Source organism: Oryzias latipes, chromosome 23 (genome assembly GCF_053564925.1).
Source record: "Oryzias latipes strain Hd-rR chromosome 23, Olatipes_Hd-rR_3.1".
NCBI classification, from domain to species: Eukaryota; Metazoa; Chordata; class Actinopteri; order Beloniformes; family Adrianichthyidae; genus Oryzias; species Oryzias latipes.
Genome location: NC_136259.1, coordinates 19,814,302 through 19,841,993, shown reverse-complemented (window position 1 = coordinate 19,841,993; position 27,692 = coordinate 19,814,302). Strand labels below are relative to the sequence as shown.

General features: G+C 38.4%; 1 protein-coding gene across 14 annotated transcripts in view; it reads left to right on the top strand.

Annotated features, from left to right (window-relative positions):
* anks1b (ankyrin repeat and sterile alpha motif domain containing 1B) overlaps positions 1-27,692 on the top strand; it is a 205,825-nt gene that overhangs the window by 73,128 nt on the left and 105,005 nt on the right. For 12 of the 14 annotated variants that reach the window (XM_023952560.2, XM_023952556.2, XM_078941579.1 and 9 more), the window contains exons 4-10: positions 3,338-3,490; positions 5,802-5,945; positions 13,469-13,544; positions 14,816-14,917; positions 17,755-17,877; positions 19,395-19,579; positions 26,481-26,612. In XM_023952560.2, coding sequence (XP_023808328.1) covers positions 3,338-3,490; positions 5,802-5,945; positions 13,469-13,544; positions 14,816-14,917; positions 17,755-17,877; positions 19,395-19,579; positions 26,481-26,612 — 915 coding nt within the window. Of the gene's footprint in view, positions 1-3,337; positions 3,491-5,801; positions 5,946-11,078; positions 11,280-13,468; positions 13,545-14,815; positions 14,918-17,754; positions 17,878-19,394; positions 19,580-26,480; positions 26,613-27,692 lie in introns of those variants that run through there. The other 2 variants (XM_078941582.1, XM_023952563.2) reach the window with 1 other exon arrangement.

The window sequence follows — 27,692 nt, the reverse complement described above, 5'->3', positions numbered from 1 at the left end:
GTGAAAAGGGGATAAACCAAAGAAGTGTAACAAATTTTAGTCCTCCTTGTCCAATCGAGCAAAGGCTGCATGACAGCACGACTATCCTGGACTTAAAAAGACACAAAACTCCATTCAGTATTTCACTCCTTGATATTTTTTATTTTTGTTTATTTTTTGGGGTGAATGGATGTCAGTTTTAGGGACGGGGTTAGGTTAAAATATACATTTTCTAAAAATCAACTATTTATCACCATTTTCTCAAACTTTTGCAGGTTGCTGGTGGTTTTCTTTTTATTAACAGAAGTGTAAAGTTAAGGAATTCCTATTTACTGAACGGTGGCATTTTAAACTTTTTTTCTTTAAAATGCCTTCAGTGCGCCAGATGAGTGCAAAAAAGAGGAACAGATTTGTGGGTTCATTCATATCATCTTTTCTACAACTGTCCTGAACGTTTTAAAGCACCTTTTAAAAGCTTTTTTTTCTTTTCTTTTTACTTGCATTGTATTATTGTTTGTTGTTCTTGTCAGAAAGTCATATGAGTTACTGTTTTTTTTTTTTTTTGGGTCATCAGTGGTCTCTGGTTGCATTGATTTTGATTTAATGTGGGGTTTTTCTTTTTAGACCCACAGAAAACAGAGAAAGCATAATGCACAGTGAAATGAGATGTAATAATAATAATAATGAAAATAAAGAAAGTGTCTGCCAAATCTAGGAAGGCTAAACACACAAATAAATAAAAAGATTTAGAACATTTCAAACATGATACTAAAATTCCTTCTTTGATGTTCATGAAGGCTGGATTACCTGAAGTAACCATCTTCATGTTCTTTGCTGTTTAAAAAGGAAAGCTGGGATAGTGATGTAGTGCTCTGTCAGGTCATTTCGCAATAGTAGATGATTGGAGTTTAGAACCTAATCAGCAACAGGACAGTAAAGCTGTCAGTTAGCCTCATGTAAATGTATGGCCCACTTTGAAAACACAAAGGCAGACAGACGTGTTGCTTCTAATCCTGCTGTCTCACCACATCCTCCACAAATCACACACAGCTCACCTTGTTGGTAATCTGTCGTCCCTTTCTCCCCACTTAAGCAACAAATGCATGAAGAAGAGCAAACTCCTGCGTGGGCTTCAGAAAGTGAAGTAATGCCAGAGACTTATCCTAAACGGATGAGCGGATTAACTTTGTAAACTAGTAGGTGATCTACATGTATGTTGAATTGTTTAAAAATGTCATTTACTAAGATTAACATATATTTGTTTCATAACAGTTGAACTTTTTGACTTGTTTGGTCACTACTTCTACTGTGATCCCAGTTCATTAGTTCAAGGCGACCACAGTTTTTTAAACATGTTTGGAGGTTTTGGACATCACACCTTACTTTCTCTGCTTGAGTCTGAAGATCATTTACTAAATATCTCAAGGGCCAAATATTCTTTAAAGCACTATAAGCAACTGTAGCACTTGTGCATTAAAAATATACCTATAAATGTGTCAGTGGAATTGGGTATCTCCACTCTTTTTTTCTGATTTATTTAATTTGATAAATATTTTAGTTTACACTGTTTAAATCCATTTTTTATTTATTCATCAATTTTTGAATAATTGAGGAATAAAATAAAAATGTATTGTTTTATTTAAATGTATTTAAAATATGAATTCATTAATTGATTAGATGATAAAGAAAAAAAAAATTATGCCATCTTTTTTATTATGATATATTTGCTGTTATCCAGTCCACATGATGCATTGATTCCATTAAATATTATGTCAAATAAAGTATAAACTTACATAATCCCACCCCCATTGTGTATTGCTTATCTTTATTTACAAACATACTTTTTTTTTTCTGTTATTTATCCACAGTGTTATACATTGTTATAACACTGTTATTAATTGCAGCCTTTTTGGAACTTGTTTATACTTTAAATCAAATGAACCTAGATACTAAAGAGTCTTAAAAAATAAGTGTTTTTAGAATCTGTCAGAGCTTTTGCTTCTCTAAGTGAATTGGTACAGTTGGAGTTGTAATCTGTCTCAGGCAAAAGTTATAAACAACAGTAACTGAAGAGTCAAACGGCTCTGGAACTAAATAAAGGCCCAAAAGATCTGTGTTTTTCCCTTCCTAGAAAGTCATATCAAGCATTAAAAGTGTGCTTTCTTAGGGTAGAAGATGTTCATGATAGAGTGAGGTGGAAAAGGATGATTCGCTGTGGCGACCCCTTATGGGAAAAGCCGAAAGACAAAGAAGAAGAAGAAGAAGAAAAGGGGTCAAATCGTGAAGACTTCATAAATCCATAATTTTCAACACAATATTCATTGTGAATTGCAGATTTAGTCCAGTTTTATCGAACATCTATTCAGTTTGATGAAGAAATTTGTCAACTGGAGCCTTTTTTCATGTAAGATAAAAGATCTTTTTTCTTCTTTTTTTTTATCGTACTAAGTTTTTACATCTTTTAGAAAGAAAAACAATCAATTTATAATCTCATTATGTGCCCAGCGTGGCTCAAATTTGACTTGATGTCTAAACAAGAGTCTGAACACTGAATGTGAAGAAGACAAATAGGATTCTGGGTTTTCGGAGGCCTAGCTGCAGGTTAAACCTCATTTACTGAAAAAGTAGTGGAGTTGGTGGAGGAATATAAATACCTTTGTGTTAACCGGCAGAACAGGGTAAGTTGAGGATGCTACTGTGAGGATGTTTTCAAGAAGGGACTGAGTAGATTGTTTGTCTTGAAGAAGCTGAAGTTCCTGTAAAGTTTGCATGTTTAAAGTGTTGTAAATATCTCTGGGTATGTTGTAAAGGATGTAATCACTGTCTTCTTATATGGTTGCATCAGAACAAGTGGCTTTTAGAGACAAACTAATGAAGAAAGCTGCCTGTTTCTGCTCTGGAGCCAATTATCCAAAGATTCATGCTTGATCATCTTTTTCATTACATAATAACTCAAGTGCCTTCAGTCAGAAGCCTCTTCAGACTGTAATGCTGACAGCTTACCACAGCTATCACAACTTTTAATGACTCTGAACATGTAACACCTTTTGATATCAACTTTGGGATTACTACATTTTTTAATATAGTGAAGTCAGTCTACAGCTTAGATGATTATTTAACAGGGTTTAAATCCATATTTTGACCGTATATGTGTTGTGTATTGTGTTTTTAAAAAACTGAATAGAATAAATGTAATAAAAACAACTTTTGTTAACATCAAATACAGTTGAAGTGTTACTTAAATCCTTCGAAAAAGTAAGAAGAACGGCCTTCTCGTTCTTCTTCCCACTCATCATTTTCCTCCATTATATTTTCCCTTCACTCTTCCTGATGCCACTTCCGTTGTGTTCCTCTGTAGAACCATGAGAGGGAAACGGCGCTCCACTGTGCAGCCCAGTATGGCCATTCCGAGGTGGTGTCAGTGCTGCTTCAGGAGCTGACTGACCCAACTATGAGGAACAACCGGCAAGAGACGCCCCTGGACCTGGCTGCACTCTATGGAAGACTGCAGGCTAGTGAGACTAACCTGTCCAGATTATTGAAGCATCTGATCTTAGCATTTTAAATGGTGAAGAAGACCTTTTCATCAGCAGGGGTTCATCACTAATGATCTTATCTTGGCAGCTTTTTTGCTGAATTGACTGAACTTTTTTTCTGGAGTTGTTGAACTAAAAAAAAAAAAAAAAGGTAAGACACAACAGGTTCTGCTATTGGCCCCTCCCACATCCCACTTACAGCAGAAACTGTGACAAAATCACAGGTGAACTTTTCGTTCCCCTCCCAGGTAATAATAGAGTAAAAGATGGAATTGCTTATCTTATAAAGGGAATAACTGTTGTTTTAAGTCGTATTTACAAAAAACCTAGAAGATGAGCATGTTTTTAGAGCTGTCAATAATTATATTTAGTCAACATCCTGTTAAAAACATTTAAAAAGAGCAGGTGCTTATCTGTGACAATGCAATTAAAGGTAAGGCACTTTAACACTGCCTGCTAAAAACAATCTGCTCATGTTCAAACATGTTCTCCCTCTTAAGGTAACGTTTAATTGCAGTCAGGAATTCCTCATTCTGAATGAATCATTTATAAAGGCCGAATGGTAATTCTCTTCTGCATAATAACCAAAGGAAATCCCTGTGGAGGGAGCTACTGCGGCATGAAGATGTGACTAACACATTGCAAAAGTTCAGAGACAACCATCTGTAAAATGAAGTCCTTTCCCTTTCAGTTCTCCCATTTCATTTACCATGTCCAAAAAAAAGTACATTTGAAGGCCTACAGTTGGTTTTTATCGGATAGGGTGGAATTTAAATTGATTTTCACACATTAGTGCCTGTTTTTTTTTTAAAGTCTCAATGACAAAAACATTTTGGTGAGCTTGACATTACTGTAGTGATGCATGACGAGATGAAAGACCCAAAAGATCTAAAGAGCTCCAGCTTTCACATATCGACTGAGATTGAGTTACTCCTCAACACTTGCTAAGGTTCACCACACTGTGTTTTCTTCATTTGCAGTTTTGCAATAATACTTCTTCACTTTTAAATGTCCAAGGAGCAGAAAATCAGAAGTTTAATTCATTGCACTGACATGAACATTAGCATTTAAAATGCAAATGAAGCCTCAAAGAGTTTAAGTTAGAGCTCTCGAGATTTGACTATTTTCTGACCTTTAGGTGAACTTACCTACGTATTCTAATGGTTCTTAAAAGTTTTATATCTGGATACACTTTTAGACCTTTCCTCTCACTGCAGAACGTTCAGCTCCACTTTGAACAGTTGATTCCAAGGTGGACATGCTGCTGTGTGCATTAGCCAGGGGCTTCCTTTTAATGTTTTTTTTCTTTATAAACCGCAAATATGCAGTTATCGATATCACAAAGTGAACATCTCATTGATATGAGTGTTTTGCAACAACCATTTATGAATCTACTCAGTTCTGAAGATGAAAATGTTGATGGTTTATTAGAAAAATACATGTAAAAATGTTTTTTTTGTTCAAACTTATTATATTGTGGTCTATATTTCCCAATTTGGTGAGCATAGATGCTCAATGGTTTTTCGCAGAGACTGGATTTTTGGAATTGTAGATTTGGACGGCACTACAAAATGAGGAACGCACTATATGGTGCGTATTGAAGGAATTCGGACATAGCCCCTACCTGCTTGTCCAGTGTGAGCACCACACCCTAAACATGTGCTCAAGAATGTGCGTTTAATGTGTTTCTAAATGTGAGTCACATGCCGGGTGTGAACGTAGCTTGACTTTAAACAAGAGAGAACAAACGAGATGGAACTGATGCCTCTTTAAAACCTGTCGATGCCTTTTTAACCCCTCCCAGTGTCCATACTGTAATAGACTGTGAGACTTTAAGTTTTCCTGTGTTTCCTGAACTTTCATAGATGTTGAAATTTATTCTTTTGAGACTTTTTCTTAGGATTTAAACTGCTCCTCTTTGGCTCTTTTGTATTCTAACATTTGTTAGTATTTCACACTTGTTTTTTCATTGTCCCTTTTTAAAGAGTGACATAATGAGTATTTTTTTCAGTTCAGTTGTGTTTATTATTTTGGTCAGTTGTTTCAGTTTAAAATTAGCTTGTCACATTTACAGATGCGCCTCATTCTTAACACTCTAAGGCCTTTTTGGTCTCTGGGTGATGTCTGTTCAGCAAGTCCTCACAATTATGGAGAAAAAACATTTCAAAAACTTTTGCTGTCTTTACCACCACCTCATCAACTTCTACATCCATCTAGTTATGAAATCATAGTTTCATTTTTTCATATTTCCCTAATTTTTGTCTGCTCCCCTTTATTTTTGTGCAGGTGGTACGCATGTTGGTGAACGCCCATCCCAACCTCATGACCGGCCACACTCGACTACACACTCCGCTTCACCTGGCTGCACGCAACGGACACTACAGCACCATCCAGACTCTGCTGGATGCAGCCATGGAGGTCAACTGTGTGGTAAGTGGAAAAACCCTTCAGGGTGGTTGTGTCCTCTGACTCTGGGACCGTTTTTAGTCTCTTGACTAGATCAGGCAACGTCAGCGGTTAGCGCTCTTCCTTCGCAATGAGAAGGCCTTGATTTGAATCCCTGCTAGGAATTTTCTGTGTGGATATTCTCCTCATGTATGTGTGGGTTTTCTTTCTGAAGTCCCGCTTCCTCCCACCATCTAAAAACAACTCGTCCTTAGGTGTGCATGTGAGTGTGGGTGAACAGACTGGCGACCTGTTCAGAGTCGCCTTCGTCCAACAGCAGCCCTGTGACCCTGAAAGGGATTCGGATAGATATATTTTTTCCTGTTATAATAAAAAGGAGTTAATCTAAAAATCAATTTCAGCCGTTAATTCATTAAAAAAGATCATTTTCTTTCCAAAACACTAGACAAGGCCCTCTGGGAAAAACTATGGGATGAGTTTGGCGACTGCATAAAACCTCAACAGTTTATATTATAAAACATGAAAAAAAAAGTTTCATTCCAAGTGTGGAGAGAGAAAGAGACTATACACTGGCCCAATCCTTGTGTATATTTCCTGAAGTTGCTTTTGTTTCCTTCTTTTTAGATTTTTGTTTAGTTTTGCAACTAAGCTTAAACAAGTTCCTTTCTTTTCTTTTTTTTTTTGTATAATTCTTTTAATTTTTCTTTATATGTAAATAAACCAAGTAGTCAAAGTGAAAAGCAGTTGTGGTCTACAAGTACATTTTTTGCTGATCTATTACTTCTTTTCCAGCACACCTGATGTAGTTCATGTTTGATTCAGGTTTGTTGAAACGGGGAACCATGTAAAACACATAGCAGGTGTTAAAAATTTTAGGTTTAAAGTATTTCTTTTTTTTTTTTTTTCAACAAATTCACAGAACTTTTTATTAGCTGCATGAAGTAACACGAAACTGACAGGTTGTGTCTGTATTCTTAACACAGTAGTTCATGGAATATGAGCCCTGAAGTCTGTTATTATGTTAGAAAGGCATTTTATCTTAAAGTTAAGGGCTGCCATTTTCTTTTACAAGAGCTATAAATCACATCATGTCTGATGGTGTTGAAGACTCCTGACCCTAAATGAAAGAAAAAAAAAACAATTCCTGGGCTTTGAGGTGCATGGAATGTGCTAATCTTCACTTAGACTAACATTTACAATAAGTTGGATTTCTTTTTAAATGTCTTCCTTGAATATTTATTAGAGATCATGTTTATACTGTACATGCTTCACATGTTTGCTGGTGAGTGCTGAATAATTGATTGGTTGAACAGGCTGACAGTAGAGGAGGACACGGTGTTCTTTATAGATCCACATTCTGGGTTTTCATGTTCGGAGTGTTGCAATCAAAATAAGACCTCTGGTATTTGGACAAATGTTAGATTTTCTCTACTAGACGCGTTTGAACTTTATGACCTGTGAACTTTGCATTTGTTTTAATTATGGGGTGTTTTATTTGTGCCGTTTTACTTTTTTCCCCACACAGTCTTTATAAATTTGGGATGATGCTGTATGTAGAGCTATTGAACTAAATATTTATTTTTTTCTACAGGTTTAATGTGCAGCTCATGATTTAATGAATAAAGAAATACTCAGAAAAGCAATTCTAATCTTAATTCTCTTTATAAATGTCCGCCAACATGAAAAAAATGTTACACGAATTTCATTTTAGTGGGCCCTTAAATATTAAAAGATCATATTCATATAACAGATTAAATAGATTACTTTGCAACATTTTAGTCAGTTGCATGTTGTGTACATTTCATGAGGGTTTTGTTTCTGGAGTGTCACAACCAGCCTTACAGGAGGAATTCACGGCTTACCGTGCACGCCGCCTCTGATCTAAATGAAGGTGTTTTTATGCAGGGCTCCACGTGCCTGGAGAAGCACCAGCTTTGATTTTTCTCATCTTTTCCACTACACATGACTGCAGTTCTCATTCCTTCTGTAGGCTTTGATGCCTCACATCTTATTTGCAATTTACCCTTCATGCAGCAAGTGAAGGCTCTCCTTCACTTCAAAATGTTGAAAGAAACATCGGTTACAGTTTTTTTTATTTTTTGATGTCCTTCTGAAATAATACAAGCCAAATATACACTGACCAAAAATATAAACGCAACACTTTTTTTATTGCTCCCATTTTTTATGGTATGAACTCAAAGATGTGAAACATTTTCCACATACACAAAATAACCAGTTCTCTAAAATATTCTTCACAAATCTGTCTAAATCTGTGATAGTGAGCACTTCTCCTTTGCCAAGACAATCCAAACCACCTCACTGGTGTGCCATATCAAGATGCTGATTAGACGGCAGGTGTCACGTGCGGGGTGGCTCGAGAGCCGGTAGGACCCAGATGCAGAGACGGTAGGCCAACGGGTTCAGGACTAAAGGGTTTAATAACAGAACAAAAGGCGCTGCAGAGCAGGATGACAAAACCAAAAACAAAAACTCACTGTGGCGTGGCATGAAACAAGGAACGAGGACGCTAAGACATGAAGACGTGAACACCATGACACAAGCTAATGGACCAGCACAAGAGGAAGGCAGAGACAAGACTTATATACAAGCAGGGCAGACAAGACACAGGTGAACACGATCAAGGCAGATGGGGACCAAAGGAAGTAAAACTCAAGAAACATGACAAGACAGGAAATCTTTCAAAATAAAACAGGAAACAGAACCAAACAAGACAGAACAAGAACTAAAACGAAAAACAAGACACAACAAACTCAAAACCATGACAGTACCCCCCCCTCAAGGAACCGCTCTGAGGTTCCAAAAGTCAACTGAGGGGGGGGCCCCGGAGGACAAACCTCGACGGGCATAATTGTCCAAAGAGTCCGGAGGACGGCCGGGGGGCCGTGCCGTCCGGCAAGGCAGGTCCGGAGGACGGCCGGGGTTCCGTGCCGTCCGGCGAGGCAGGTCCGGAGGACGGCCGGGGTTCCGTGCCGTCCGGCGAGGCAGGTCCGGAGGACGGCCGGGGTTCCGTGCCGTCCGGCGAGGCAGATCAGGCATGGAGGAGTCAGGCATGGAGTCAGGCTCTGACGGGTCGGTCCAGCAGTCAGGCTCTGACGGGTCGGTTCAGCAGTCAGGCTCTGGTGGGTCGGGCCAGCAGTCAGGCTCTGGCGGGTCGGGCCAGCAGTCAGGCTCTGGCGGGTCGGGCCAGCAGTCAGGCTCTGGCGGGTCGGGCCAGCAGTCGGGCTCTGGCGGGTCGGGCCAACAGTCGGGCTCTGGGGGGACGGGCGTGGAGCCGAGCTCTGGCGGGTCGGGCGTGGAAACAGGTCAGAGACCTGACCGAAATGATAGTAAAAGGTTTAATTTACTGCCAGAGCTGTTCTATATTAGAAAAAAAATTAAAGCAAATATCCTTTTCTTGCGCAGCAACAGTGTCTAGTTGCTGATTTTACACGCATGTTGTCATATTTATATTTATCCCCTTAGCTAATTTACAGCTATGAAAAAGAAATCATTTGTGTTTCAAGTAGATGCTAAATTTATGTAATTTTGGAGCCAAAGATGCATATTTGCATCAATAGGCATTAAGGGGTTAATAGTATGAGGATAGCAAAGATGATGGAGCACCCAAAAAAAAGATAAATGCTAGAAATTCCTTGCTTGACTTTACTGCATTTTTAATTTAAGTAAATCTGCTGCAGCAGGAGCATCTTAATTAAAACGTGTAAAGCAGTGTAAAGTAAAAGAAATGACATTTGTTTGAACAAAGAAAAATATAACACTGTAAAAATTCAAATATTGTAAATTTTTGAAAGCTACATTTTTTTTAAAACGAATGACTTTAACTGCTCCAAAAAACTAAGTGAATTTTTTGCACAATAAAGTGGGACTTTGTGGCTCCCGCTGGTAAGAAATTGGCTCAAATGGCTCTTTTAAACATCAAAGGTTTCAGTTACTTTGTCTAGTGGAAGTCAGTATTATTTGGCATTATTTCGTTCTTGACTGAGACTAATTTTAAACCTACCGGTACATGTTTTTCCACGTATGGGTGTAGAAAATGTTTTTGCAAGGATCTTTTGTAGCACTTATGTTAGTGCCATAAGTTTTTTTCCAACAGCCTTTTTGCCTCTTTTTGAACAACGAAATGCTCAGAAACGCAGTTTTATGCATAATTTTCTTTAAATATGTCTTTTGTTGTAAGAAAAATGCCACCAGTGCATGTCCAAAACACCAAAAACCCAGTTTTCATTAGTGAAAACTGTGGGATGGCAAATGTTGGTGGTCTGTAGCTAGTAAATTATATCAACTTTAACTATAAAAGCACGTCTCATGAATATGTTACTATAATATGTACTATAATATTGTACCGTTGAAGCAGAGAAGCGGGTGTTAGGAAAATTCATTCTCTAAAATTATTGCTTCTTTGGAAATCCTAAGCCTTTTTTGACCGTCTTTAGAGATGTGCAGAACGTGCTGGTATTGCAGAAGCAGTCCTTTATAATGTAAAAGCTCAAATGTAATGATAATTGCTCTTTCAGTGTTTTTCTGTGTAAAGGCCACGCTGTCATTGCAGCGGGTGCAGTGAACATCCCTCTGACAGACTCCTTGTAAACTGCCATCAGCTGAAAGCGCGTTATTTGGAGCTTACAGCCCGTGTCAGTAATTGGAGTAAAGCCCGTATAGTGGGACTAAATAAATGATAAAAGCATCGCAGTCTGCCGCACACTTCCTCCTCTCTGTTTCCTTTATAATGAGTGGAAATCCCGATGGGGGGATCGTGCTGTTAAGTGGGCAGCAGGCCAACTCAGAGAGGAGGTGGAGTATTTTCAAGTGCATTGTCTCCATTGAAGCTGGTCGGAACTGTGGTTCTGTGTTGACACATTAGCTGCTAACAGGGAGGGGGGTTGTACAGACGGACACTTCATCAGACCAATTGAAAATTTGGCGATTCATGTTATCATCACAACATGATGATAGTGTCTGTGTGTTTTTTTCTTTTCTTTCTCCTTTTTTTGGGCTTTGAATTGCAGGAAACTCTTATAGCGAGATTCACTTTCCTTGTTTCCTCTTGACATCGTCATGGGAAACGGGACAGGAAGTGGTCACGGAGTATCAAGAGGGCAGGCCGTGTGTTTTAGAAAGGGGGGGCTGTTTTCCTGTGCTCCCACCTTCTCTTGAATGAGGATGAAACATTTTTTGTTGTTGCTCAAATTTCCACTTCATTCACTGAGGCTGGGGCACTAATGGCGTGTTTTCATAGATTTACATCAGCAGGAATTTTAGGATCCAATTAGCCGTCACCTTTTTTGGATTTTGGATTCTCTGCATTCACTTCTATGAGTGTCTTTCCCAGTTTCTGAGGTAAGTTTAGCAAGGGGGGGGCGATCTCTCTGATCTGCTGCAGTGTCTTTTAGAATTACGTCTCCCGGCAGGTATTTCAGAAGAGGCCTGGCTGCTGTCCAAATAATTTGTCTTCATTAAGGCTGGGAGTTTTATAGAAGGCAGGTTTTAACCTGTTTTGTCAGGAAGCCAACCATGAAGGATGCAACACATTCAGCATACTGTTGCTGTTTCCGTTGGGGACAGCTGCAAGTGTCTTCAAAGTGCATTTTTGGTGCACCAAGTGGGAGTTGGAGCTTCCAGTAAGATGCTCAGGACAGTATGTTCAGCAGTTAACCCCTTGCATCAGTCAGTGGAGTGTAGATATAATGACTGGAATAAAAAACACTCAAAATCAAAAACAGTTCTCAGATTTTCCAGTTGCTTTTAACTCAAATCAATTTTTTGTATTTTTTGGTTATTTGCATGGAAATGGAGTCTGATGTTCTTATAAGATTATAGCCTGTGAATTTTTAGAAAATAAAAAGAACATTGTTGCAAGAAAAGTTCTTATTTTCTGTTTTGCAAGAAAAATAATCTTGTACAGAAAGTATTTCAATAGCAAAATGACCTTCGTTTAAGAAAATATGTCTTGGTAACGACATTTCTTTTCTTTTCTCTAGTAGCAGATTTTTTACTTTACTTTACAATTTAAAGAATTGTTTTACTTACTTTCTAAGAAGGCTATTTTTGCAGAGCAGCCATTTGTGAAAAAGTCTGCAGTTTACCTTTACGATAGTTTCCAGATTATTGTAAATTCCTTCACTGCCTAAACAAAAAGACAAATACAGGAAAACACTGTTACTGTAAAAAATCTGACTGTTTTCTTCAGGAAAAAAGGAGAAACTCTCTTAGATGTTTTTCTTTAAGTGAAGATTTTAGCTCATAAATATCATGCAAAGTTTTTCCGGCTTTACTGTCTTAGTACATAAAAAATTCAACAATTTTTCCTTTTGAATTTTCAGTCATTTTTCAGTTATATCAATCAAAAACTTTTCAATAAAAAAAGCAATTTTGTAATTTGAGATGTCACATTTAATGAAGTTGGAAATGTAAGAAAATACAAAGAACTCATTTTGAGATATGTTTATTGTTTAATGTAAACATAACCAAAGTTTTTTTTATACAATTTTGAAACATTTTGAATGTTAAAGATGAGTTATTAGGTTACATTTTTTTAAATTAAGCTTTTATGTCACTTTTTGATTCAGTTTTATTTTCTATAGTTTAATTTTCTATCTAAAAACAGTTGAAACATATTTGTAATGTTTAAGGCTTTAAATTCAGCAAACAAAATGCAAAGTTTGGACAAAGTATTCATTTACTTTAAAAAGAAAACACTGTCCAGCTGTCTGTGAATCCGGAAAAATCGTAATAATCCACATTTTTATGATGAATCTGTAAGTGTTAATGATTTCTCAAACACAAATGACCAAAAAGGCTTATTTCTATTTTACTCTGTTGGACTAAAAATAAGTTTCTCACCTCTAAACTGCTTTTCAACAAACATTTTCTAGATGTGGCTTTATAGAAACTCTACACTAAACAGAATACTTTTAGAATTTGTGCTAAAGTAAAACTGACAATTGAATAAATAAAATTAGGATTACAAAATATTTCAAACAGCAAACAAAACATTGTTTTTTCAAAAGTTGCTCATTTAAATTGTGATGGATGCCAGGATTTAAGGAAAATTCTGCACGTTGCATCTTTTATTGTAGTACATTTCAAAGATTTTCTCCCCCCTTGGTACCTCTGCTCTTTGTCATATGAAAGCTTTTAACGCACCTTCTCATCAGAGTAATCGTTTTTGGTCATTAATGGAGAGAGCGGCTGCTTTCTTCTGCACGCGTGTTTCCTTGAGTTGCATCATACCTGTAGCATTTTCTTAGCTCAGCTGGAGGCTGATTCGTACAGGATGAGGAAAACTAGGCCATTTCAATACAATCTCCCACTGCTTGTATAGTGATGTGAAACAGCAGTGAGCTTATGCTGCTTAAAGGCTATTTTTAACCTTGATCAATCTCTTTCATGATTGGTTCTATAAAAATACCTGCTTTCATTTCCTGTCAATCTCTTTTGGTTATTCGTGTTGTTTTCTGTTCTCTCAGTCTGATGATGTTTGGGTTTCCTGTTCTAGACACTGAAACTGTTTTCTCCGCCTCTTGCAGACGGAGAATGGCAGTGCCCTCCATGAGGCAGCCCTCTTTGGGAAGATGGATGTAGTTCGCCTTTTGCTCGACTCAGGTTGGTTTATAAATCCCGGCGAGACGGTTTAGTTTAGTTTCATGTGTCTTTTCCGTCAGCAGTGCAGGTATCTGACATATCAGGCATTTTCTGGGTAAGCCCTGCCATTGGAACAAGGATTGGTGGGTCAAAACCTATAGCAACAGAAAAAAACAAATAGAATTCTTGAAAGGCATTTTTATTTTCTTTTTATTTTGGTGCATCATTTTAATAATAAAATAATCAGTAAGTTTAAGGAAGGAATATTTTAAGGATTAGACTCTTGCTTTTATTGTCCTTGAGTTCTGCTGCCATCCAACACCCACTTCCCAGCAGTCTTTCCTTTTTCCTGCAGGAAACAGGGACTGAACGTGGAAGATTACTGTAAAACTGCTCCTGCTTTGTTCATTGAACTTTACCCAAGTCTACACATTTGAAAGTTTATTTATGTTTGTCACCAATTGCATAAACTTTAGCCTTTTCTGACGCTTCCTCGCATAGTTTCCTAGTAAGGCTTCCGCAGCTAGTTTGACCTGGAGTCTGACTCAAAGGATAAACATAGCAGTTAAGTAAAATTCTAATTAACTTCCTTACATTATATGTGGTTTCCATCACATTTGTCTTTATGGTGAATGAGAGAACATCTTGGAGACTGTCTATTTTTGCATAATAGCATGTTTGGAAGTTGAGCTGTGTCTTTGCTGTGACCAGAAACCCACTGGAGTTTCCCAGCTTCAAACAAATTAACACCATGGAGTTTTTCAGGGACCCATGGAGCTGTTGGAGAGAAATCAGTATTTCTTCTGTTTATAGTGGCATGACCCTTGCTGTTCGAAGGTGAATGAATGTAGAAAACGTGGAGGGTAGCTGTAGTTCATGATCCTGATGTACCACTTTTGTTTCAGCTTTCCACTATCCAAGCATGGCTCCAGCCTCTCAAAACAGGTTTTTTTAAAACCCACTCCAGTGAAAATAGTCTTTTTGGTTTTTTTAATATATTCTTTGGGCATTTTTCTCATGGAGGAGGACCTTACTACAATGTAACCTGTTTTTGTACAAACCTTTTGGGTGATTCGTTAGAATAAGTTTTTTTTTTTGGAGTAAGACATTGAGAATTAGATTTTGACCTGGTGAAACATCTGAAAGCAGAAGCATCATGGTCACCTCAGTACTTTGTGCAAAGTGAAAGGGTTTACCTTAAGGTTTTAATTGAGAAAATGTAGTGGCTTTCACCATTACCCCATTGCTAAAGGGCATGGAAGTAAACTCCAGGTGGTGTGTTGGTGTTTCAGGGATCGACACCAGTCTGACAGACTGTCGGGGGAGAACTGCTCTGGAGATTCTGAGAGAGCATCCTGCACCGAAATCCCAGCAGATCACTGCTCTCATCCAAGGTAAGAACAATTCTGAAAAATTAGGGAATCCAGACATTGTAAATAAAAACAAACATGACAGGTGATTCTTATTCTAAATAGATTGTTTAATTAATTTAGAATTACATAAGCATAAGAAGACAGGACCTCACTTTTGGATGTAAAACTGTGTGCATTCATACTGAGCTTTAGTATATTGTGGTTGAGAGAATGGAATTGTGACTGTTGGAAGGACAATTAAACTGGAAGATCTAATTTTCCTGGAAGTCTTTGTTTCTGTTAAACACAATGGGAACTTGGGTGAAATTTGGGCGACTGCTCTGTTACTGTTGGCGCCAAAACTCACACAATAAAGTTTGTTTTGAAACATCTCCTCCGTTGTCCTAAAAGTCTACGCTGGATTTTGCATCAGATGGTTATCAATGAGCTCCAGGCAGTGAAAAAAGGTCCTTTTTGTGGTTTCATTTCTGTCTGAACAGGTAATATTTTGCTAATTGCTGTCAAATGAGTATAAATATGGATTTAGCTTTCAATTGCATTGAAGTGTTTTTAGTCTCATGTCTTTTCTCTCTTTTTTAATTGAATTTTTACTGTAAAACAGCACAGTTTTCACAAGATTATCTCCTACAGCAGCAACACTGTCATTTCTCTTTCTACTAAACTGGTTACTGTTGCTTCCAATGAGATGGTCACTTTAAACTTTAAAGCAGCATTCACCTCCATAACATATTGATCAGTAGCAAATTCTCTTTAAAGCTAATTTCACACAGCCTTCAGCAACGCGTGTTCTACCCATTTTCCATGAAAAGTCTGCGTAAATGTATGTTTCAGGCAGTCCCCTTTAATTCATGTAAGAGCCTACGGTGTGAAAAATGTTCATAGAGGAGAAACTGATAATTGTATTTGTGCGCTGCTGTTGGACTGAGACGGGGGTACAACCTGGACAGGTTGCCAATGTCGCGGGGCACACAATCACTCCCACACACGCACACCGCGGGACACTTGAGAGTAATCAGTTAACCTATGAAGCATGTTTTTGGACTGTGGGAGGAAGCCAGAGTTCCTTGAGAAATCCCACGCATGCACGGGGAGAACATGCAAAATTCTACACAGAAAGGTCCCAGGGCCTTCTTGCTGTGAGGAGAGAGTGCCTACCCCTGTGCAGCCTATTTTTTATAATTTCCTTTTCAACTGTTTAAAGCCTGTTAAGCACTTTGTGTTACTGTTGTACAAAAAGTACTTGATAGTTTTTTTTAATTTAGCTCATCAGAGTGAATTCTCTCTTTCCACTTCTTTTAAATTTTTTTAATTCTTAATCACATGTACAAAATATTTTACTTTTTTAGCTAAAGTATTTGTGAATTTATGGACACAATTAAGTTGATAGATATAAAAACATTTACTCAAAGGTTTGTTGGGTCATTTTGTCTGAGAAAGTTTGAAATGTTTGGACCTGTAGATAAAAACTCTGCCTTTTGCCTTCCTCTGCACTGCGTTGTTTTGTGATTGTTAGTTTGAGTTTTCTCCCAGGTCCCTGCTGACCCCAAAATGACATCTTCTGAAGGCAGTTTGAACGCTGTAATCTGCGGCTTGGAGGCCTTCATCAGCTCTTATTGTGTAATCTGTGGCTGTATTTGAGCATGCGGTTTTGGGTTGAAGAGATAAAGAGACACACACACAAAGAAATAGAAAAGTGGAAAGATAGGAAAAATAAAGGAGAAGGAATTAATCATACTGGTCTCAACTCGGAAACAAACGGTCAAGGTTAGAATATAGATGCAACAGAGTTGATATTAAACCAGCGAAAGAGTGTTAAAGGCGCTGAACATCTCTGCTGACATTTTGGTAGAGGTTCAATGTGGAATTACCTGCACACCCAGTGCATCTGTGCATGCAGCATTTGTGCGCGGTCAGTAAGGAGCCAGTACTCGCACCTTACTAATGACTAGTTAGTGTGTACGACCCTCCACGGGCCTGGGCAACCTAAAAACCCACAGCAACCCGTAACTAAAGCTTTAGTGTATTGTGGCTTTGACTCAGAAAAAGGTTACTGATTCTATATGGATAATAATGTTTGGCCTAATTAAAATTAATCTGCTGAACGAGGCTTTTTATACTCTTAAAACACTTAATGTTTTGCCACTTTAAAGGATATAAAGGCACAGCTTGTATTTAAATGTCAGTGTGTCACTGAAAAAGGCTGTGTGGAAACACAAGCAAAAGTCTTGGCATAGGCATAAAAAGAAAGCTGAATCTGTGTTTATCAGAGGAAGGAAGAACCCAGAGAGGACACAGCTGTGACTTGGTGAACAGATCAGCTGAGCTCCACTTCCGGGTGGAGATGGAAGAGGACACACGTGAGCGCAGAGCAAAGAAGACCCGTCATTTACTGAAGTGCCTCAGCTAGAGGGGCTTTCTGGTGGCCGCTGCTGCTTTATTATGAAGCTTGTCTCAATAGAATTACAGGCTAGGATTCACCGTGCTCTTAAATTAACTGGGTTTTTCTGTCCAAAGGCAGCTGGTGGAGTATTAGTACAATGTTGTAGTACAGCTGCAGCCTTTGGACACTGCTTTATGTGTCCTCTGTTTATTGAGAAAGTGCTGATGGCGCTGGGATACTCAGTGAAGCATTTAAAGTACCCTTACTTTGGGGCTCTTCTAATAGCTGACTTTGTTTAATTTTCTTGTAGCAGAAGCTCACAAAATTTTATTTCATTAATAAGCTTTGCTCTGTAATCTGGGTAATTTCTCAGTGTAAGCATTATTTTTTTAAGTTCCTTAATGAGTCTGGCTTGTTTTGCTTCTTCAGCTTTGCTTTGGGTCTCTTCATTCTTACCTCCTCGTTTCTGTGTCCGCAGACTACATGATGGACGAGATGGACAAACAGGGTATAATCGAGGAGCCGGTCCGCAGGTGTCCTGTTCCTGCACCTCGGGCCGCCATCCCCTCACCTGCTGCCTCCCCCTCCCTCAGACACAAAAGTAAGGATGCAGTTTGCAAGTTTGCAAAACAGTTATTTTAATCATTTAGTAGATCCATGTCAAAATACATTTTCTGAAGATGGGCACATACTAGCCCATCTAGCAGCCAAATTTTGATATTTTTTTTAACTTTTATTTATCCAGAAAGAGTTTTTAAAAAAAATTACTTGTTTGTAAAAAAAAAAGAAAAAAAATGTGTTTTTATCGATTTCGTTCTTGGTTCGGTTGTTAGTGGGTTAACAGGGATGTGACCATAAAAAAGGGACAAAACGCTCATTTGTTTACTTCGATTAGACTTTTTCAGGTTGTTCTTGATATTTCAGTAGGAATCACATGAAAACATTTGGTTTCTTTAGTCGGGATTTTTCATTCACAACAGAGTCTGAATAGCCAGCGTATTGTGGAAAAAGAGAACACGAACACATAAACATACGACAGAAACAGAAACGGTCCTGTTTACTTTAATTAGAGCAACATTTTAAATATCCCACAGGCAGTGGAACATGGCCTCATGATGATCTTCTACAGAGAATGTTCTTCTAGCAAAAGCAAAGATGACCATAAAGATAGTTTAACTTTTTTTTTTCTACATTTCTCTTATTTTCACTCTAAATAGCAAACATAGCTCCAGATCAATATAAAAAATCATCTCGGGTCTTATTCTGCAGAGAGTTTAGGAGGAAGTTCTGAGTTCCCAGAGGCACACTGGAGAAGTCTGCTGGAGTTCCATTGAACAGTCACAGCCTATAGTCATGACTGCATACGTCTGCACTGCTTCTGAAGCTTTTAAAAAGTGTTTTGACACAGAAATCATAGTTTTTCTCAGTTTATGATCACAAATGTGAATATACTCCAGAAATAGTAGTAACGTTTTAGTTGGAATAATATTTGAACATTAGATATTCTTCAAACATTTTGAATGTCTATCATTTACACGATTCCCCTTTTTATTCTCTCTATAACTTTATATAATCTCCAAGTACATTAGAAGCAAATATGCTTGTTAGTATTGGGTGTAAAATCCAGAAAAAAATCAGTTCAATTCTGCATGAACTTCTGACTGTAGAGTTCAATGGAAACCTCTGAAGGCTAGTCGAGTTAAAATCCTATAATAATGGTTTGATTCATTTGGCAAATCAGGCAATCATCTTTTAAGACCATCAATTCTATCATAACTAAGCTGTGTGAAGTTATTCTTGAAATAATCAGTCCTTCAGTGGAGGATGGCCGTTGGTGTGGATTCCTCTGTACAACACTGCCCCCTGTGTTTCAAATTCTATCCTGTAAAAATCTCTGCTCTGCTCGTCCTGGCTGTCAGCAGACGCCCTCGTCACCTTGACGACTGCAGTGACTCTGAAGAGGCCTTAGAGAAAACAATCAGCACATTTTATTCTTGAAAACTTGCCTTAATGCAATGCTATAGGAATCCAGACAAATGTTTTACTCAGATTTTGATTTTAGGACCAAATCAGTTGTTTTCAGTGAACCTGTATCTTCTTTATCTTACTCATTTTCAGCTGACGACGCGGTGACAAGTGAGCTGTCCAGGCTTCTCAACGATATCAAGAAGTGTAGAGACTACTCCTTCGAGGAGCTCTGCCACACCATCTCCTCCCACTCCATGGACAGCTTTGGGAGCGGGCGGCTGTCGGATGAGGAGCACACCGACAAACCCAATGGCACGCTAACTCGAGTCAGCAAGGTACTATTTTTATAGTTTTTTAAAAGTTTCCTCTCTGAATTTGCTTCTGTTCCAAAGTTTTGTATAAAAACAAAAGGAAAAATGTATCCAACTCTATCACTGCAGAAACCTGCTGAAGGATGGTGGCAGTCATGAGTTTCAGTGCAAGCTCAACCACAACAACAATACCCTGAGAATATTTTATAAACAAATTATTGTCAAATTATGCTTTTGTCTTGGATTATCTTTGCATTGGATTGCACTGAATCAAAAGAAACTGCATTTCATTTAAGGCATTCAAAGACAGATGCATTGTGGGGTTTTTACAGTCAATTAACATATTATTAGTCAAGTGTTTGTTACTAAAAGAAGTAATAGAAGTAGAAATCTTTGGCCATTTATAGATTTATTTCAGATCATTTAACTATCTTTATCCCGTCCAGTTCCTGCTGTCGCTCAAAGCTGTGGAGCAGTAGGAGTGTGCCTCACCTCATTCCTGGATCCGTTTTTAGTATTTATTTATATATTTGGAATGAATTAAGATATATTTAGTCCGAGGTCAAATGAATTTTAATTTATTCGATCAAAATAAATTGTCATTTAAATGATTAGAAGTAAACATTTCTAGATTTATGTGAGATTTTGCTTCAAATATTGCTGAAACCAAAAAACGGAACAGGACCCTTTCACTAAATTTTTATTTAATACTAATTATAAATTGTTGTCAGAAGCTTGTTTCCTTTTTTTAATTTTTTTTTCTAACTTGTTCTGTCCAACAACTGAGCAAACAGATTAGAGCTGAAGGCCTTTTGTGTTGGACAGGTTTTAATATCACAAAAAGAGGTTACATAACTTCGAAAAACCAGAGTGTAAATTTGCATAAACCCCTTTTTGTTACTTTATTATTTTTAATTTATTTGTTACATTTAGTGTGTGGGGGGAAAGGGGAAGAATGTGAGGGGGGTGGGGTGGAAGAGAATAAAAGGAAGAGAAGTGGAGAATGTGGGGGATACAAGCACTGATTTTTTTTTTTAAACTTGTCCTGTCCAACAGCTGGGCAGGCAGATGAGGACTGGGGGCCTCTTGTGTTGGACATATTTTACTTTAACAATAGGGGTTATTAATCTTCAGATAAACCTGAGGTATGTCTGAATAAGCCCCTTTTGTAATTGAGGCCAAACTTACAAACACTGATTTGAATGAGTTAATATTTCAAGCTGTGCAACAATTATACCAGATCTGCTGGAAAGACTAATATTACATCAAAGGTGATATACTGACACGAAGATGAGCGGAAAATGTCTGTCCATCAAGACACTGTGGGTTAGGAGGAGGGATGAAGCAGACAGGGAGCAGTGTGGCAGTGTGGACCTGCACCAGATCCTCCCCAGCCTGACCAGCCAGACCAGGAGAGGGAGGGAGAGACCCCCAGGTGACGGGACCCAAGCAGCCCGAGAGGGGGGGAGGAGGGGACCACCCACCCACCCAGCCAGGCGCAGAGGGGGGCCCCTGTAGGGGGGTTGCTTGGGGGCCACTGGGTGCCGGACATCAAGACGCGGGCCAAGGACGAAGCCAGGGCCCCGAGAACACGAGAGCTCCGTCTCCACAAGCCAGCCCCGTCACCCGACCCAAGCAACCCAGAGATCACAGCTCCACCACAGCTCCCCCCCCCCCCCCCCCCCCCCCCCCCAGGGTAGTGGGGGGGCAGGAGCTTGTTTCCTATTGAAGTCCCACTCCCGTTAGACAAAATCTGAAAACCCGTGTCGTTTTTAGGACATGGTTTCAGTAGAAATTCACCTCTGAGTTGGGGGGAGACTATGTATAGTTGTGAGAGCTCTCTGTTTACATTCTCCCCTGCTAGCTTACAGACCCTCACACATCCAACTTGGCATTAGCAGTGCAACAAAAATGGCTCTCCAGCCATACAGTTTTGAGTTTTGAGTCAGATACCAGCTCAGACGAGGAGAACAAAGACGTACATGGATCCATTTGTCTGCAACTGGATGCTTCAAAATGGAGCAGAGCAGGGAGCTTAAAACATTAAAAAACGACATTACAAAATTTTTAATGTCACAAATATGTTCTTTTTCAAAAAGTATTTTAACTTTTCCTCCTGATTCACAGAGATTTGAATAAAAAATCCTCAGAAATGCAGTTTTAAGCTTAATTTTCTCCATATATGTCCTCCATCATCGGGAAAATGCTAGAAGAACATGTTAAAAACACCAAAAACATAATTTACATAAGAGTGGGTCTTTAACAGAAATATAGATCCTATGCATATATATATGTTTTATGGCTTCATTTTTTTTAGTTTTCCTCACAAAACTACCTGTTTTCAGGGATAAATGTTGTATTTTGTACGTTTCAACAACAGAGGGCAGTATCACACCAGGCTCACGCTGCCGGTTTATCCACTGGATCAGTCCTTTTCTCTTTTGAAATGCAAAACATCTTTGCTGTGTGTGGAAGTCATTTTTCTTTGTCTCCAAACAGCTGTTTGCACCCTGCAGTCATCTTTTCTCATCTTTTTTGATGTTGTGTTTCTCCATTTCAACAAACTCTATTCCTCCCCTCGGCTCCAGACCACTTTAGGTTTCTGTTTGGACGGTAATGCCTCATTTTTACCTGTTGAGCACCGAACTGCAGCTGCAGTTTATGTCCTGTGGCCAGCACAGCATGATGAAGAAGCTACTTTTTTCCCAGCACATAGGTCGTTTGAAACGCAGACTCCCCCCACACCTGAGCCTCTGGACCACACACTGTGCAAGCTCACACAGGACAAATGGGATTGTATGCCCACCTGCTTATTGCTGTCTCTGTTTCTTTCCAATTCACTCGTCAACCGTAATTGCCTCAAATCAACAAAACAATATTGGTACACTGATCAATAGCTATTTTCTGGGTACAGAGGGGGGGCTGTGTTTACATACAGTTAAACAGGCGTTTACAACTCCTGCCAAGGCTCACACTCCTGAGCATGAGCAGTGAACATGCACAGCCTGTAATTATTTTAATCCATCTTGTGTCTCTCCATCACAATAAGCACCAATTTGTATTCTGTTCCATGCATTTTTGGTGTGCACGGGAGTTTACATGCCCCCAGGCTCCTGTCTAAACATGTGGCTGGGGCCATTAGTATGAGATTCAACATCTCTCCTGCTCATGAATATAACTCAGGCGGCTCTTTCATAAGTTTAAAAAGAATAGAGGCTCAGTGTCAATGTGCTGCAAAAAAGACCTGTCATTTTCAATGAAGTCTAAAATATAATCCTCTTATAGGCTCTGGTGCACCCCCCAGTTAAAACTCCACATGGATTTATAAAGATCTAATTGTTTTTTATATTGAATTGGAAAATACTTGAAATTTAAAATATGCGTTTTATTAATTTAAACTCTATTCAACTTCTGTTAGCAGTTTAATTGAAATTTTTTTATCTATGCATTACAATAAAAAGCATCTCAACGTTGAGATCTATAACAGTTTGTTTTTATGTTACTTTAAAGATAAAGCATCTCAATATAATTGAAGGTTAATAACATAAATTAGGAATAATTGGGAAAATTGACTTAACCTGAAAGAAGCCACAGTGATACATAAGAATCTGTGCATCATCAGATAAATTATTTTTCATCTGAAAAACACTCTTTCAAAAAGAAAGACCCTTTTGCAATTAAAATCATATTTTTGGTCTTGTTTGTAGCTTTTTCTTTGACAATAGAGGACATAAATTAAGAAAATTAAGCTTGAAATTTCATTTCTGAGTTTTTCTTTATACAAATTTTTGGAGCTAAAGTAAAACTGCCATTTAAAAAAAAAAGCTCCCTGCTCCTCTCTATTCTGATGAATCCACTTGTAGCAAATAATGTGAGGTTGGGGTTGAGGGGGCCGTAAGCTAGCAAGAAAGCCGATTATCAGTGAAAAATGTTGATCACCAGAAGAATCACCAATGATCTAGTGTTCTCATGCTATCAGCAAAAATTATCTAGTTTCTCGTTCTCACCAGAAAATAACTAGTTTTCTTTATCATGAGAAAAAAATGTGTTTCCCCATGATAACGTGATAGTGGATGTTATCTTGAGAAAACAGGCAAAAAAAAGTATTAATCAACTGCGTCAGTTCTTTTTTTATACTTATTAATTTTGATTTAAAATCTTTCTCTATATCTAGAAACGAGTTCTGGTTTTTCACACTTGAGTTCTTATTTCTGGGTAGCAGTTTTGCTGGCAGTCCCAACTGTCACATTGTTAAATATAAACTGCAGTGATGCTTCCTTAGTCCAACTTTAGATTCAGTTCACATCATATTAACACTGAATTGGATCGTTTTCTGCAGCCTATAAAACTATATTTTAAATATGAATGCCTTTTTTGCTATCAAATGCATTTATGATTAATATCCAGCAGAAAAAGTATGTTTATCATATTATGTTTTTTTTATTTTTTTTATAATGGATAATAATGGATTGTGCTTGTTTACACTGCAGTGTTTTATCAAGGTGACTTCAGGATGTATCAGTGCTTAAACCTAACCTCAAACCTTTTTCAATGCCGAGCAGTCTTCAGCATTTGGTGACCTTTTCTTTGCTCTCACCATCTGTCATTCCCCTCCTCTGTAACTTTTAAGTCTCACAGCCTTCCTGTCCTCTAGAGCTTTACTTTGCACACTGTTTTTTTTTTTTAAGTTCCAAAACACCTTCTAACCTGGGGAACTGCAGTATGCTGCACCAGGGCTTCCCGGTTTGTCTGACCCTTTTCTTTCTTGTCACTGCAAAGACATCTTTGTGTGACCTGCTGGGATCTCAGTCTACGCTCCATTATATGATTTATTGGGATATCATCGGGGCTGGATCAGCCTTTCAACTCAAAGCTCATCCTCAAACCTGTCATCCCCCATGAGAACTAAAGTGCCCCAAGAAAGGACACTGTGTGCTTACATTCGAGCTCACTGTGTTCCACCAGTCTGAGTAGATCAAATGCATAATTCCACCTTTAGCAAACGACAATGTATGTGTGTACAAACTGCTGCATTCATTCTGCAGGCATTCAAAGATATTGGCAGTTATTTTCCCCTGTTAATATTCACTTGTCTTGGAGCCCTGTTGACATTTATCAAGCCTTCTGCTGCAGATTTATCAAGGTTGGTTCTACAGAAAATCTACTATTTGTTGTGACTCGAAACGCAATGAAAGTCAAAGCTTGGAAACTGGCAAGAATGAGACGCCAAATAAAACTGCAAGGTCTCTCTTGAATTTCTGTTTTACCCGATAATGTTCAAAACTGTTTATCAATAAGCTTTATTAAGGTTTTATTTCTTTCAGAAACGTCTTTGTTTTACATTTTAGGATGAGAGGGCTTGATTACAACTGCCTTCCTGCCTCGATTGCCTTTAAAAACCAATATGTTGATAAGATGGGCTGTGCTAAAGATGAACGACAAACTCCTTTTATTTTTGTGAACTGAACATTTATTTTGAAGTTGCCGAAGAAAATCATCTTTTACTGCAAAAACACAAAATCTTTTCTATCTAGTTTCTAGTGAAAATATATTATTATTTTTGATATAAGACAAAACCAACTTTCTAGTCACTTTTTAGTAAGCTGTGACGACTTGTTTTTGGAAAAACATCTTGAATATCTTGTTGAGGGAATTTATCTTGAAATATTATATTTTAAGCCGCATTCCTAATGAGACAAATTTGTTTTACAAAATATATTTAAGCAAAATTTTAATTTGTGAAAACTGGAAAATTTTATTTGACTTGTAACACAGTACGAATGCATTTAACAATGGCAGGACAAAACATACATTTGTGTAAGATCTTTATGGCAAAATCCTAAAATTATAGCCTCAGTTTGATATGATCATGGCCTAGAATCTAAATGAGAATAGGTGGATTGTTTGGAATGTCAAAGCGGGGCAAATCTCCCGAATCACAGCTCTATTAAGATATATGAGAGACTTGGTGTCATATAATTCCAGTTGGACACAAACCGCAATTATCAATTTCTCCTCTGTGATCAATTTTCAAATGGTTGGTGTTTCTCCACTCCCTAAATGACACTACTATTTCTGAGTCCCTGATTGGTCGAAGTTCAATTGCTTTTACTTTCAATGTGCGTTCGATGGCCACGCGTTTTGTACATGGAGCCCAAAACTGACTTAAACATTTGTATAGCGATGCATGAATGCAAGCGTTTCAACGCAGGAGCCCAAAACGCACATATACATGCGTTTACATAGATTTTCCGTTGAAAGCGGTCGCTCAAAAGTGCGTTTCCTATCCCGATGTGAACGTAGCATCAGAGAAATGCTGGATAAATGGTGACATTAGTGACATCGGCTGGTTTTGCTGCTTTAGCCTTTCTTTTTGGATATCCTAACCTTTTAACGTCTAAGTGTTCCTTGCTAGTGCTTTTAAAACTCTGTCCTCGGGCCCAACTTTCCTGCATGTTTTGTTTCTAAACACACCTGTTATTAATGACTGTCATTATCAGGCCTCTGCAGAGCTTAATTAGCGGAGGGTGTTTAATTGGGGTGGCAACATGCAGGATGGTTGGTGCTTTAAACAACAAAGCTTCAGTAGGCCTCAAACTTTTCAAGACCAGCATTCTTTCATTTTTGATATTCAATGAGACAGTTATTCAAGCTATTTACTTCTATTTGGAACAATGGTATTAAAAAAAGAGAGAGAATCAAAGTTCATGAGTTTCATTTTACAGCTCTTTTCCCTGAGTCCATCTCCTAATAACCTCATTACCAGTTTGCTTTTGATCCTTTGTCTCTCATGTTTTACAGGCATGTTTGGCAGCCGTCTTTTCAGAGGCTAATTGCATTTTCCTGCTCTTGGTTGTCCGATTCACCTTTGATGTCTTTCATGGGTGGCAATCTGGTAATAGTGTTTTCCTATTTGCGCCAACAGCGTCCATCCCTGCCTCTGGCGCACGCCATGGAGGATGAGGAGGCGGAAAAGACTTGTGGTCCCACTGGAATCTGGGAGGCTCTGACTCCCTGCAATGGATGCCACAACCTGGGCTTCTCTGCGCTGTCAGAGGTACGGACACACAAGCATGTATGCATCATGTTTTTGTGCATAAAGGTGATTAAATGTAAAAGTCATTTGCTTTTCTCACTTGAAAGAAATTGACAACGGAATGCAAAGCGAACCTGCATGTGGACACAAACATACGGCTTCACTTCTGCAAAATTACAGGCTAGTGATGTTGCCATTGTTCTGAGCGAATACTTTTACTGGTTACCGTGGGAACGAGGTGAATAAGCCATCACTAGAGAGGCTGGGCTACTGGAAGCTCTGCAGTTTTTTCTCTCAACTCTCGATGGTTTAACTAGAATTCATAAGCTTCAAAAGAAAAAGAAAGTTTAAATCAAAAGAAACAACCCATTAAAGGTTAATGGACTGTGACTTTTAAGGTGTTACCATCGTTTTTGGGAAAGATTGATTCATCTAAACTCTTTTGCTTTCTAAAATTCCCAATTCCAGCTTATCGACTCACTCATTCAGCCCTGCATGCTGTGAATAAAAGTGTGGTTAAGTGTGGAGATGAGAGCATTTAGAGCAAGATGCATGCTGGCTCAAACAGCAGAGCTCCTGACATTTACAACACAACAGACCCTCTGTCTTGTACACTGGCAGCCTGCCTGAGTGACTGGCACACTGCCTGGAGAGGTCTGCACCTGGAGGAATGTTTGTGTGTACAAATGTGTTGATATCTAGAAGGAAAAAAATGCTCCTGTGCTTCTGGTTGAAAATTTTAGTTTAGCTGTATGTGCATGCAGCATTTTCCCTTCAGCTTTCTGCATGCCGATTTGCTGCTACATCATCAGTTTGTGTGGGTGGATTTGAGTGAAAAAGTGTGAGTTTTTCAAAGAGGAAAAGGAAGGAGCACTGTAAGAGGATAGCTTTTGCCGAATTAAGTGAACATGTCAGCCTGTCAAGTCACACAGTTTAGATCGTTTACTTTAAAATCTTTTTTAAGGTAAAACAATGTATTTTGGTGGTGCAGCTACTGTTGTCATTTCTAATTTCAATGTTTCCTCTGTCTTCATGACATTTTTTTCCACTTTTTTGTTTACTGCAGTGTCCAACCCCTTCTGCGTTTTAATAATCAAAGGT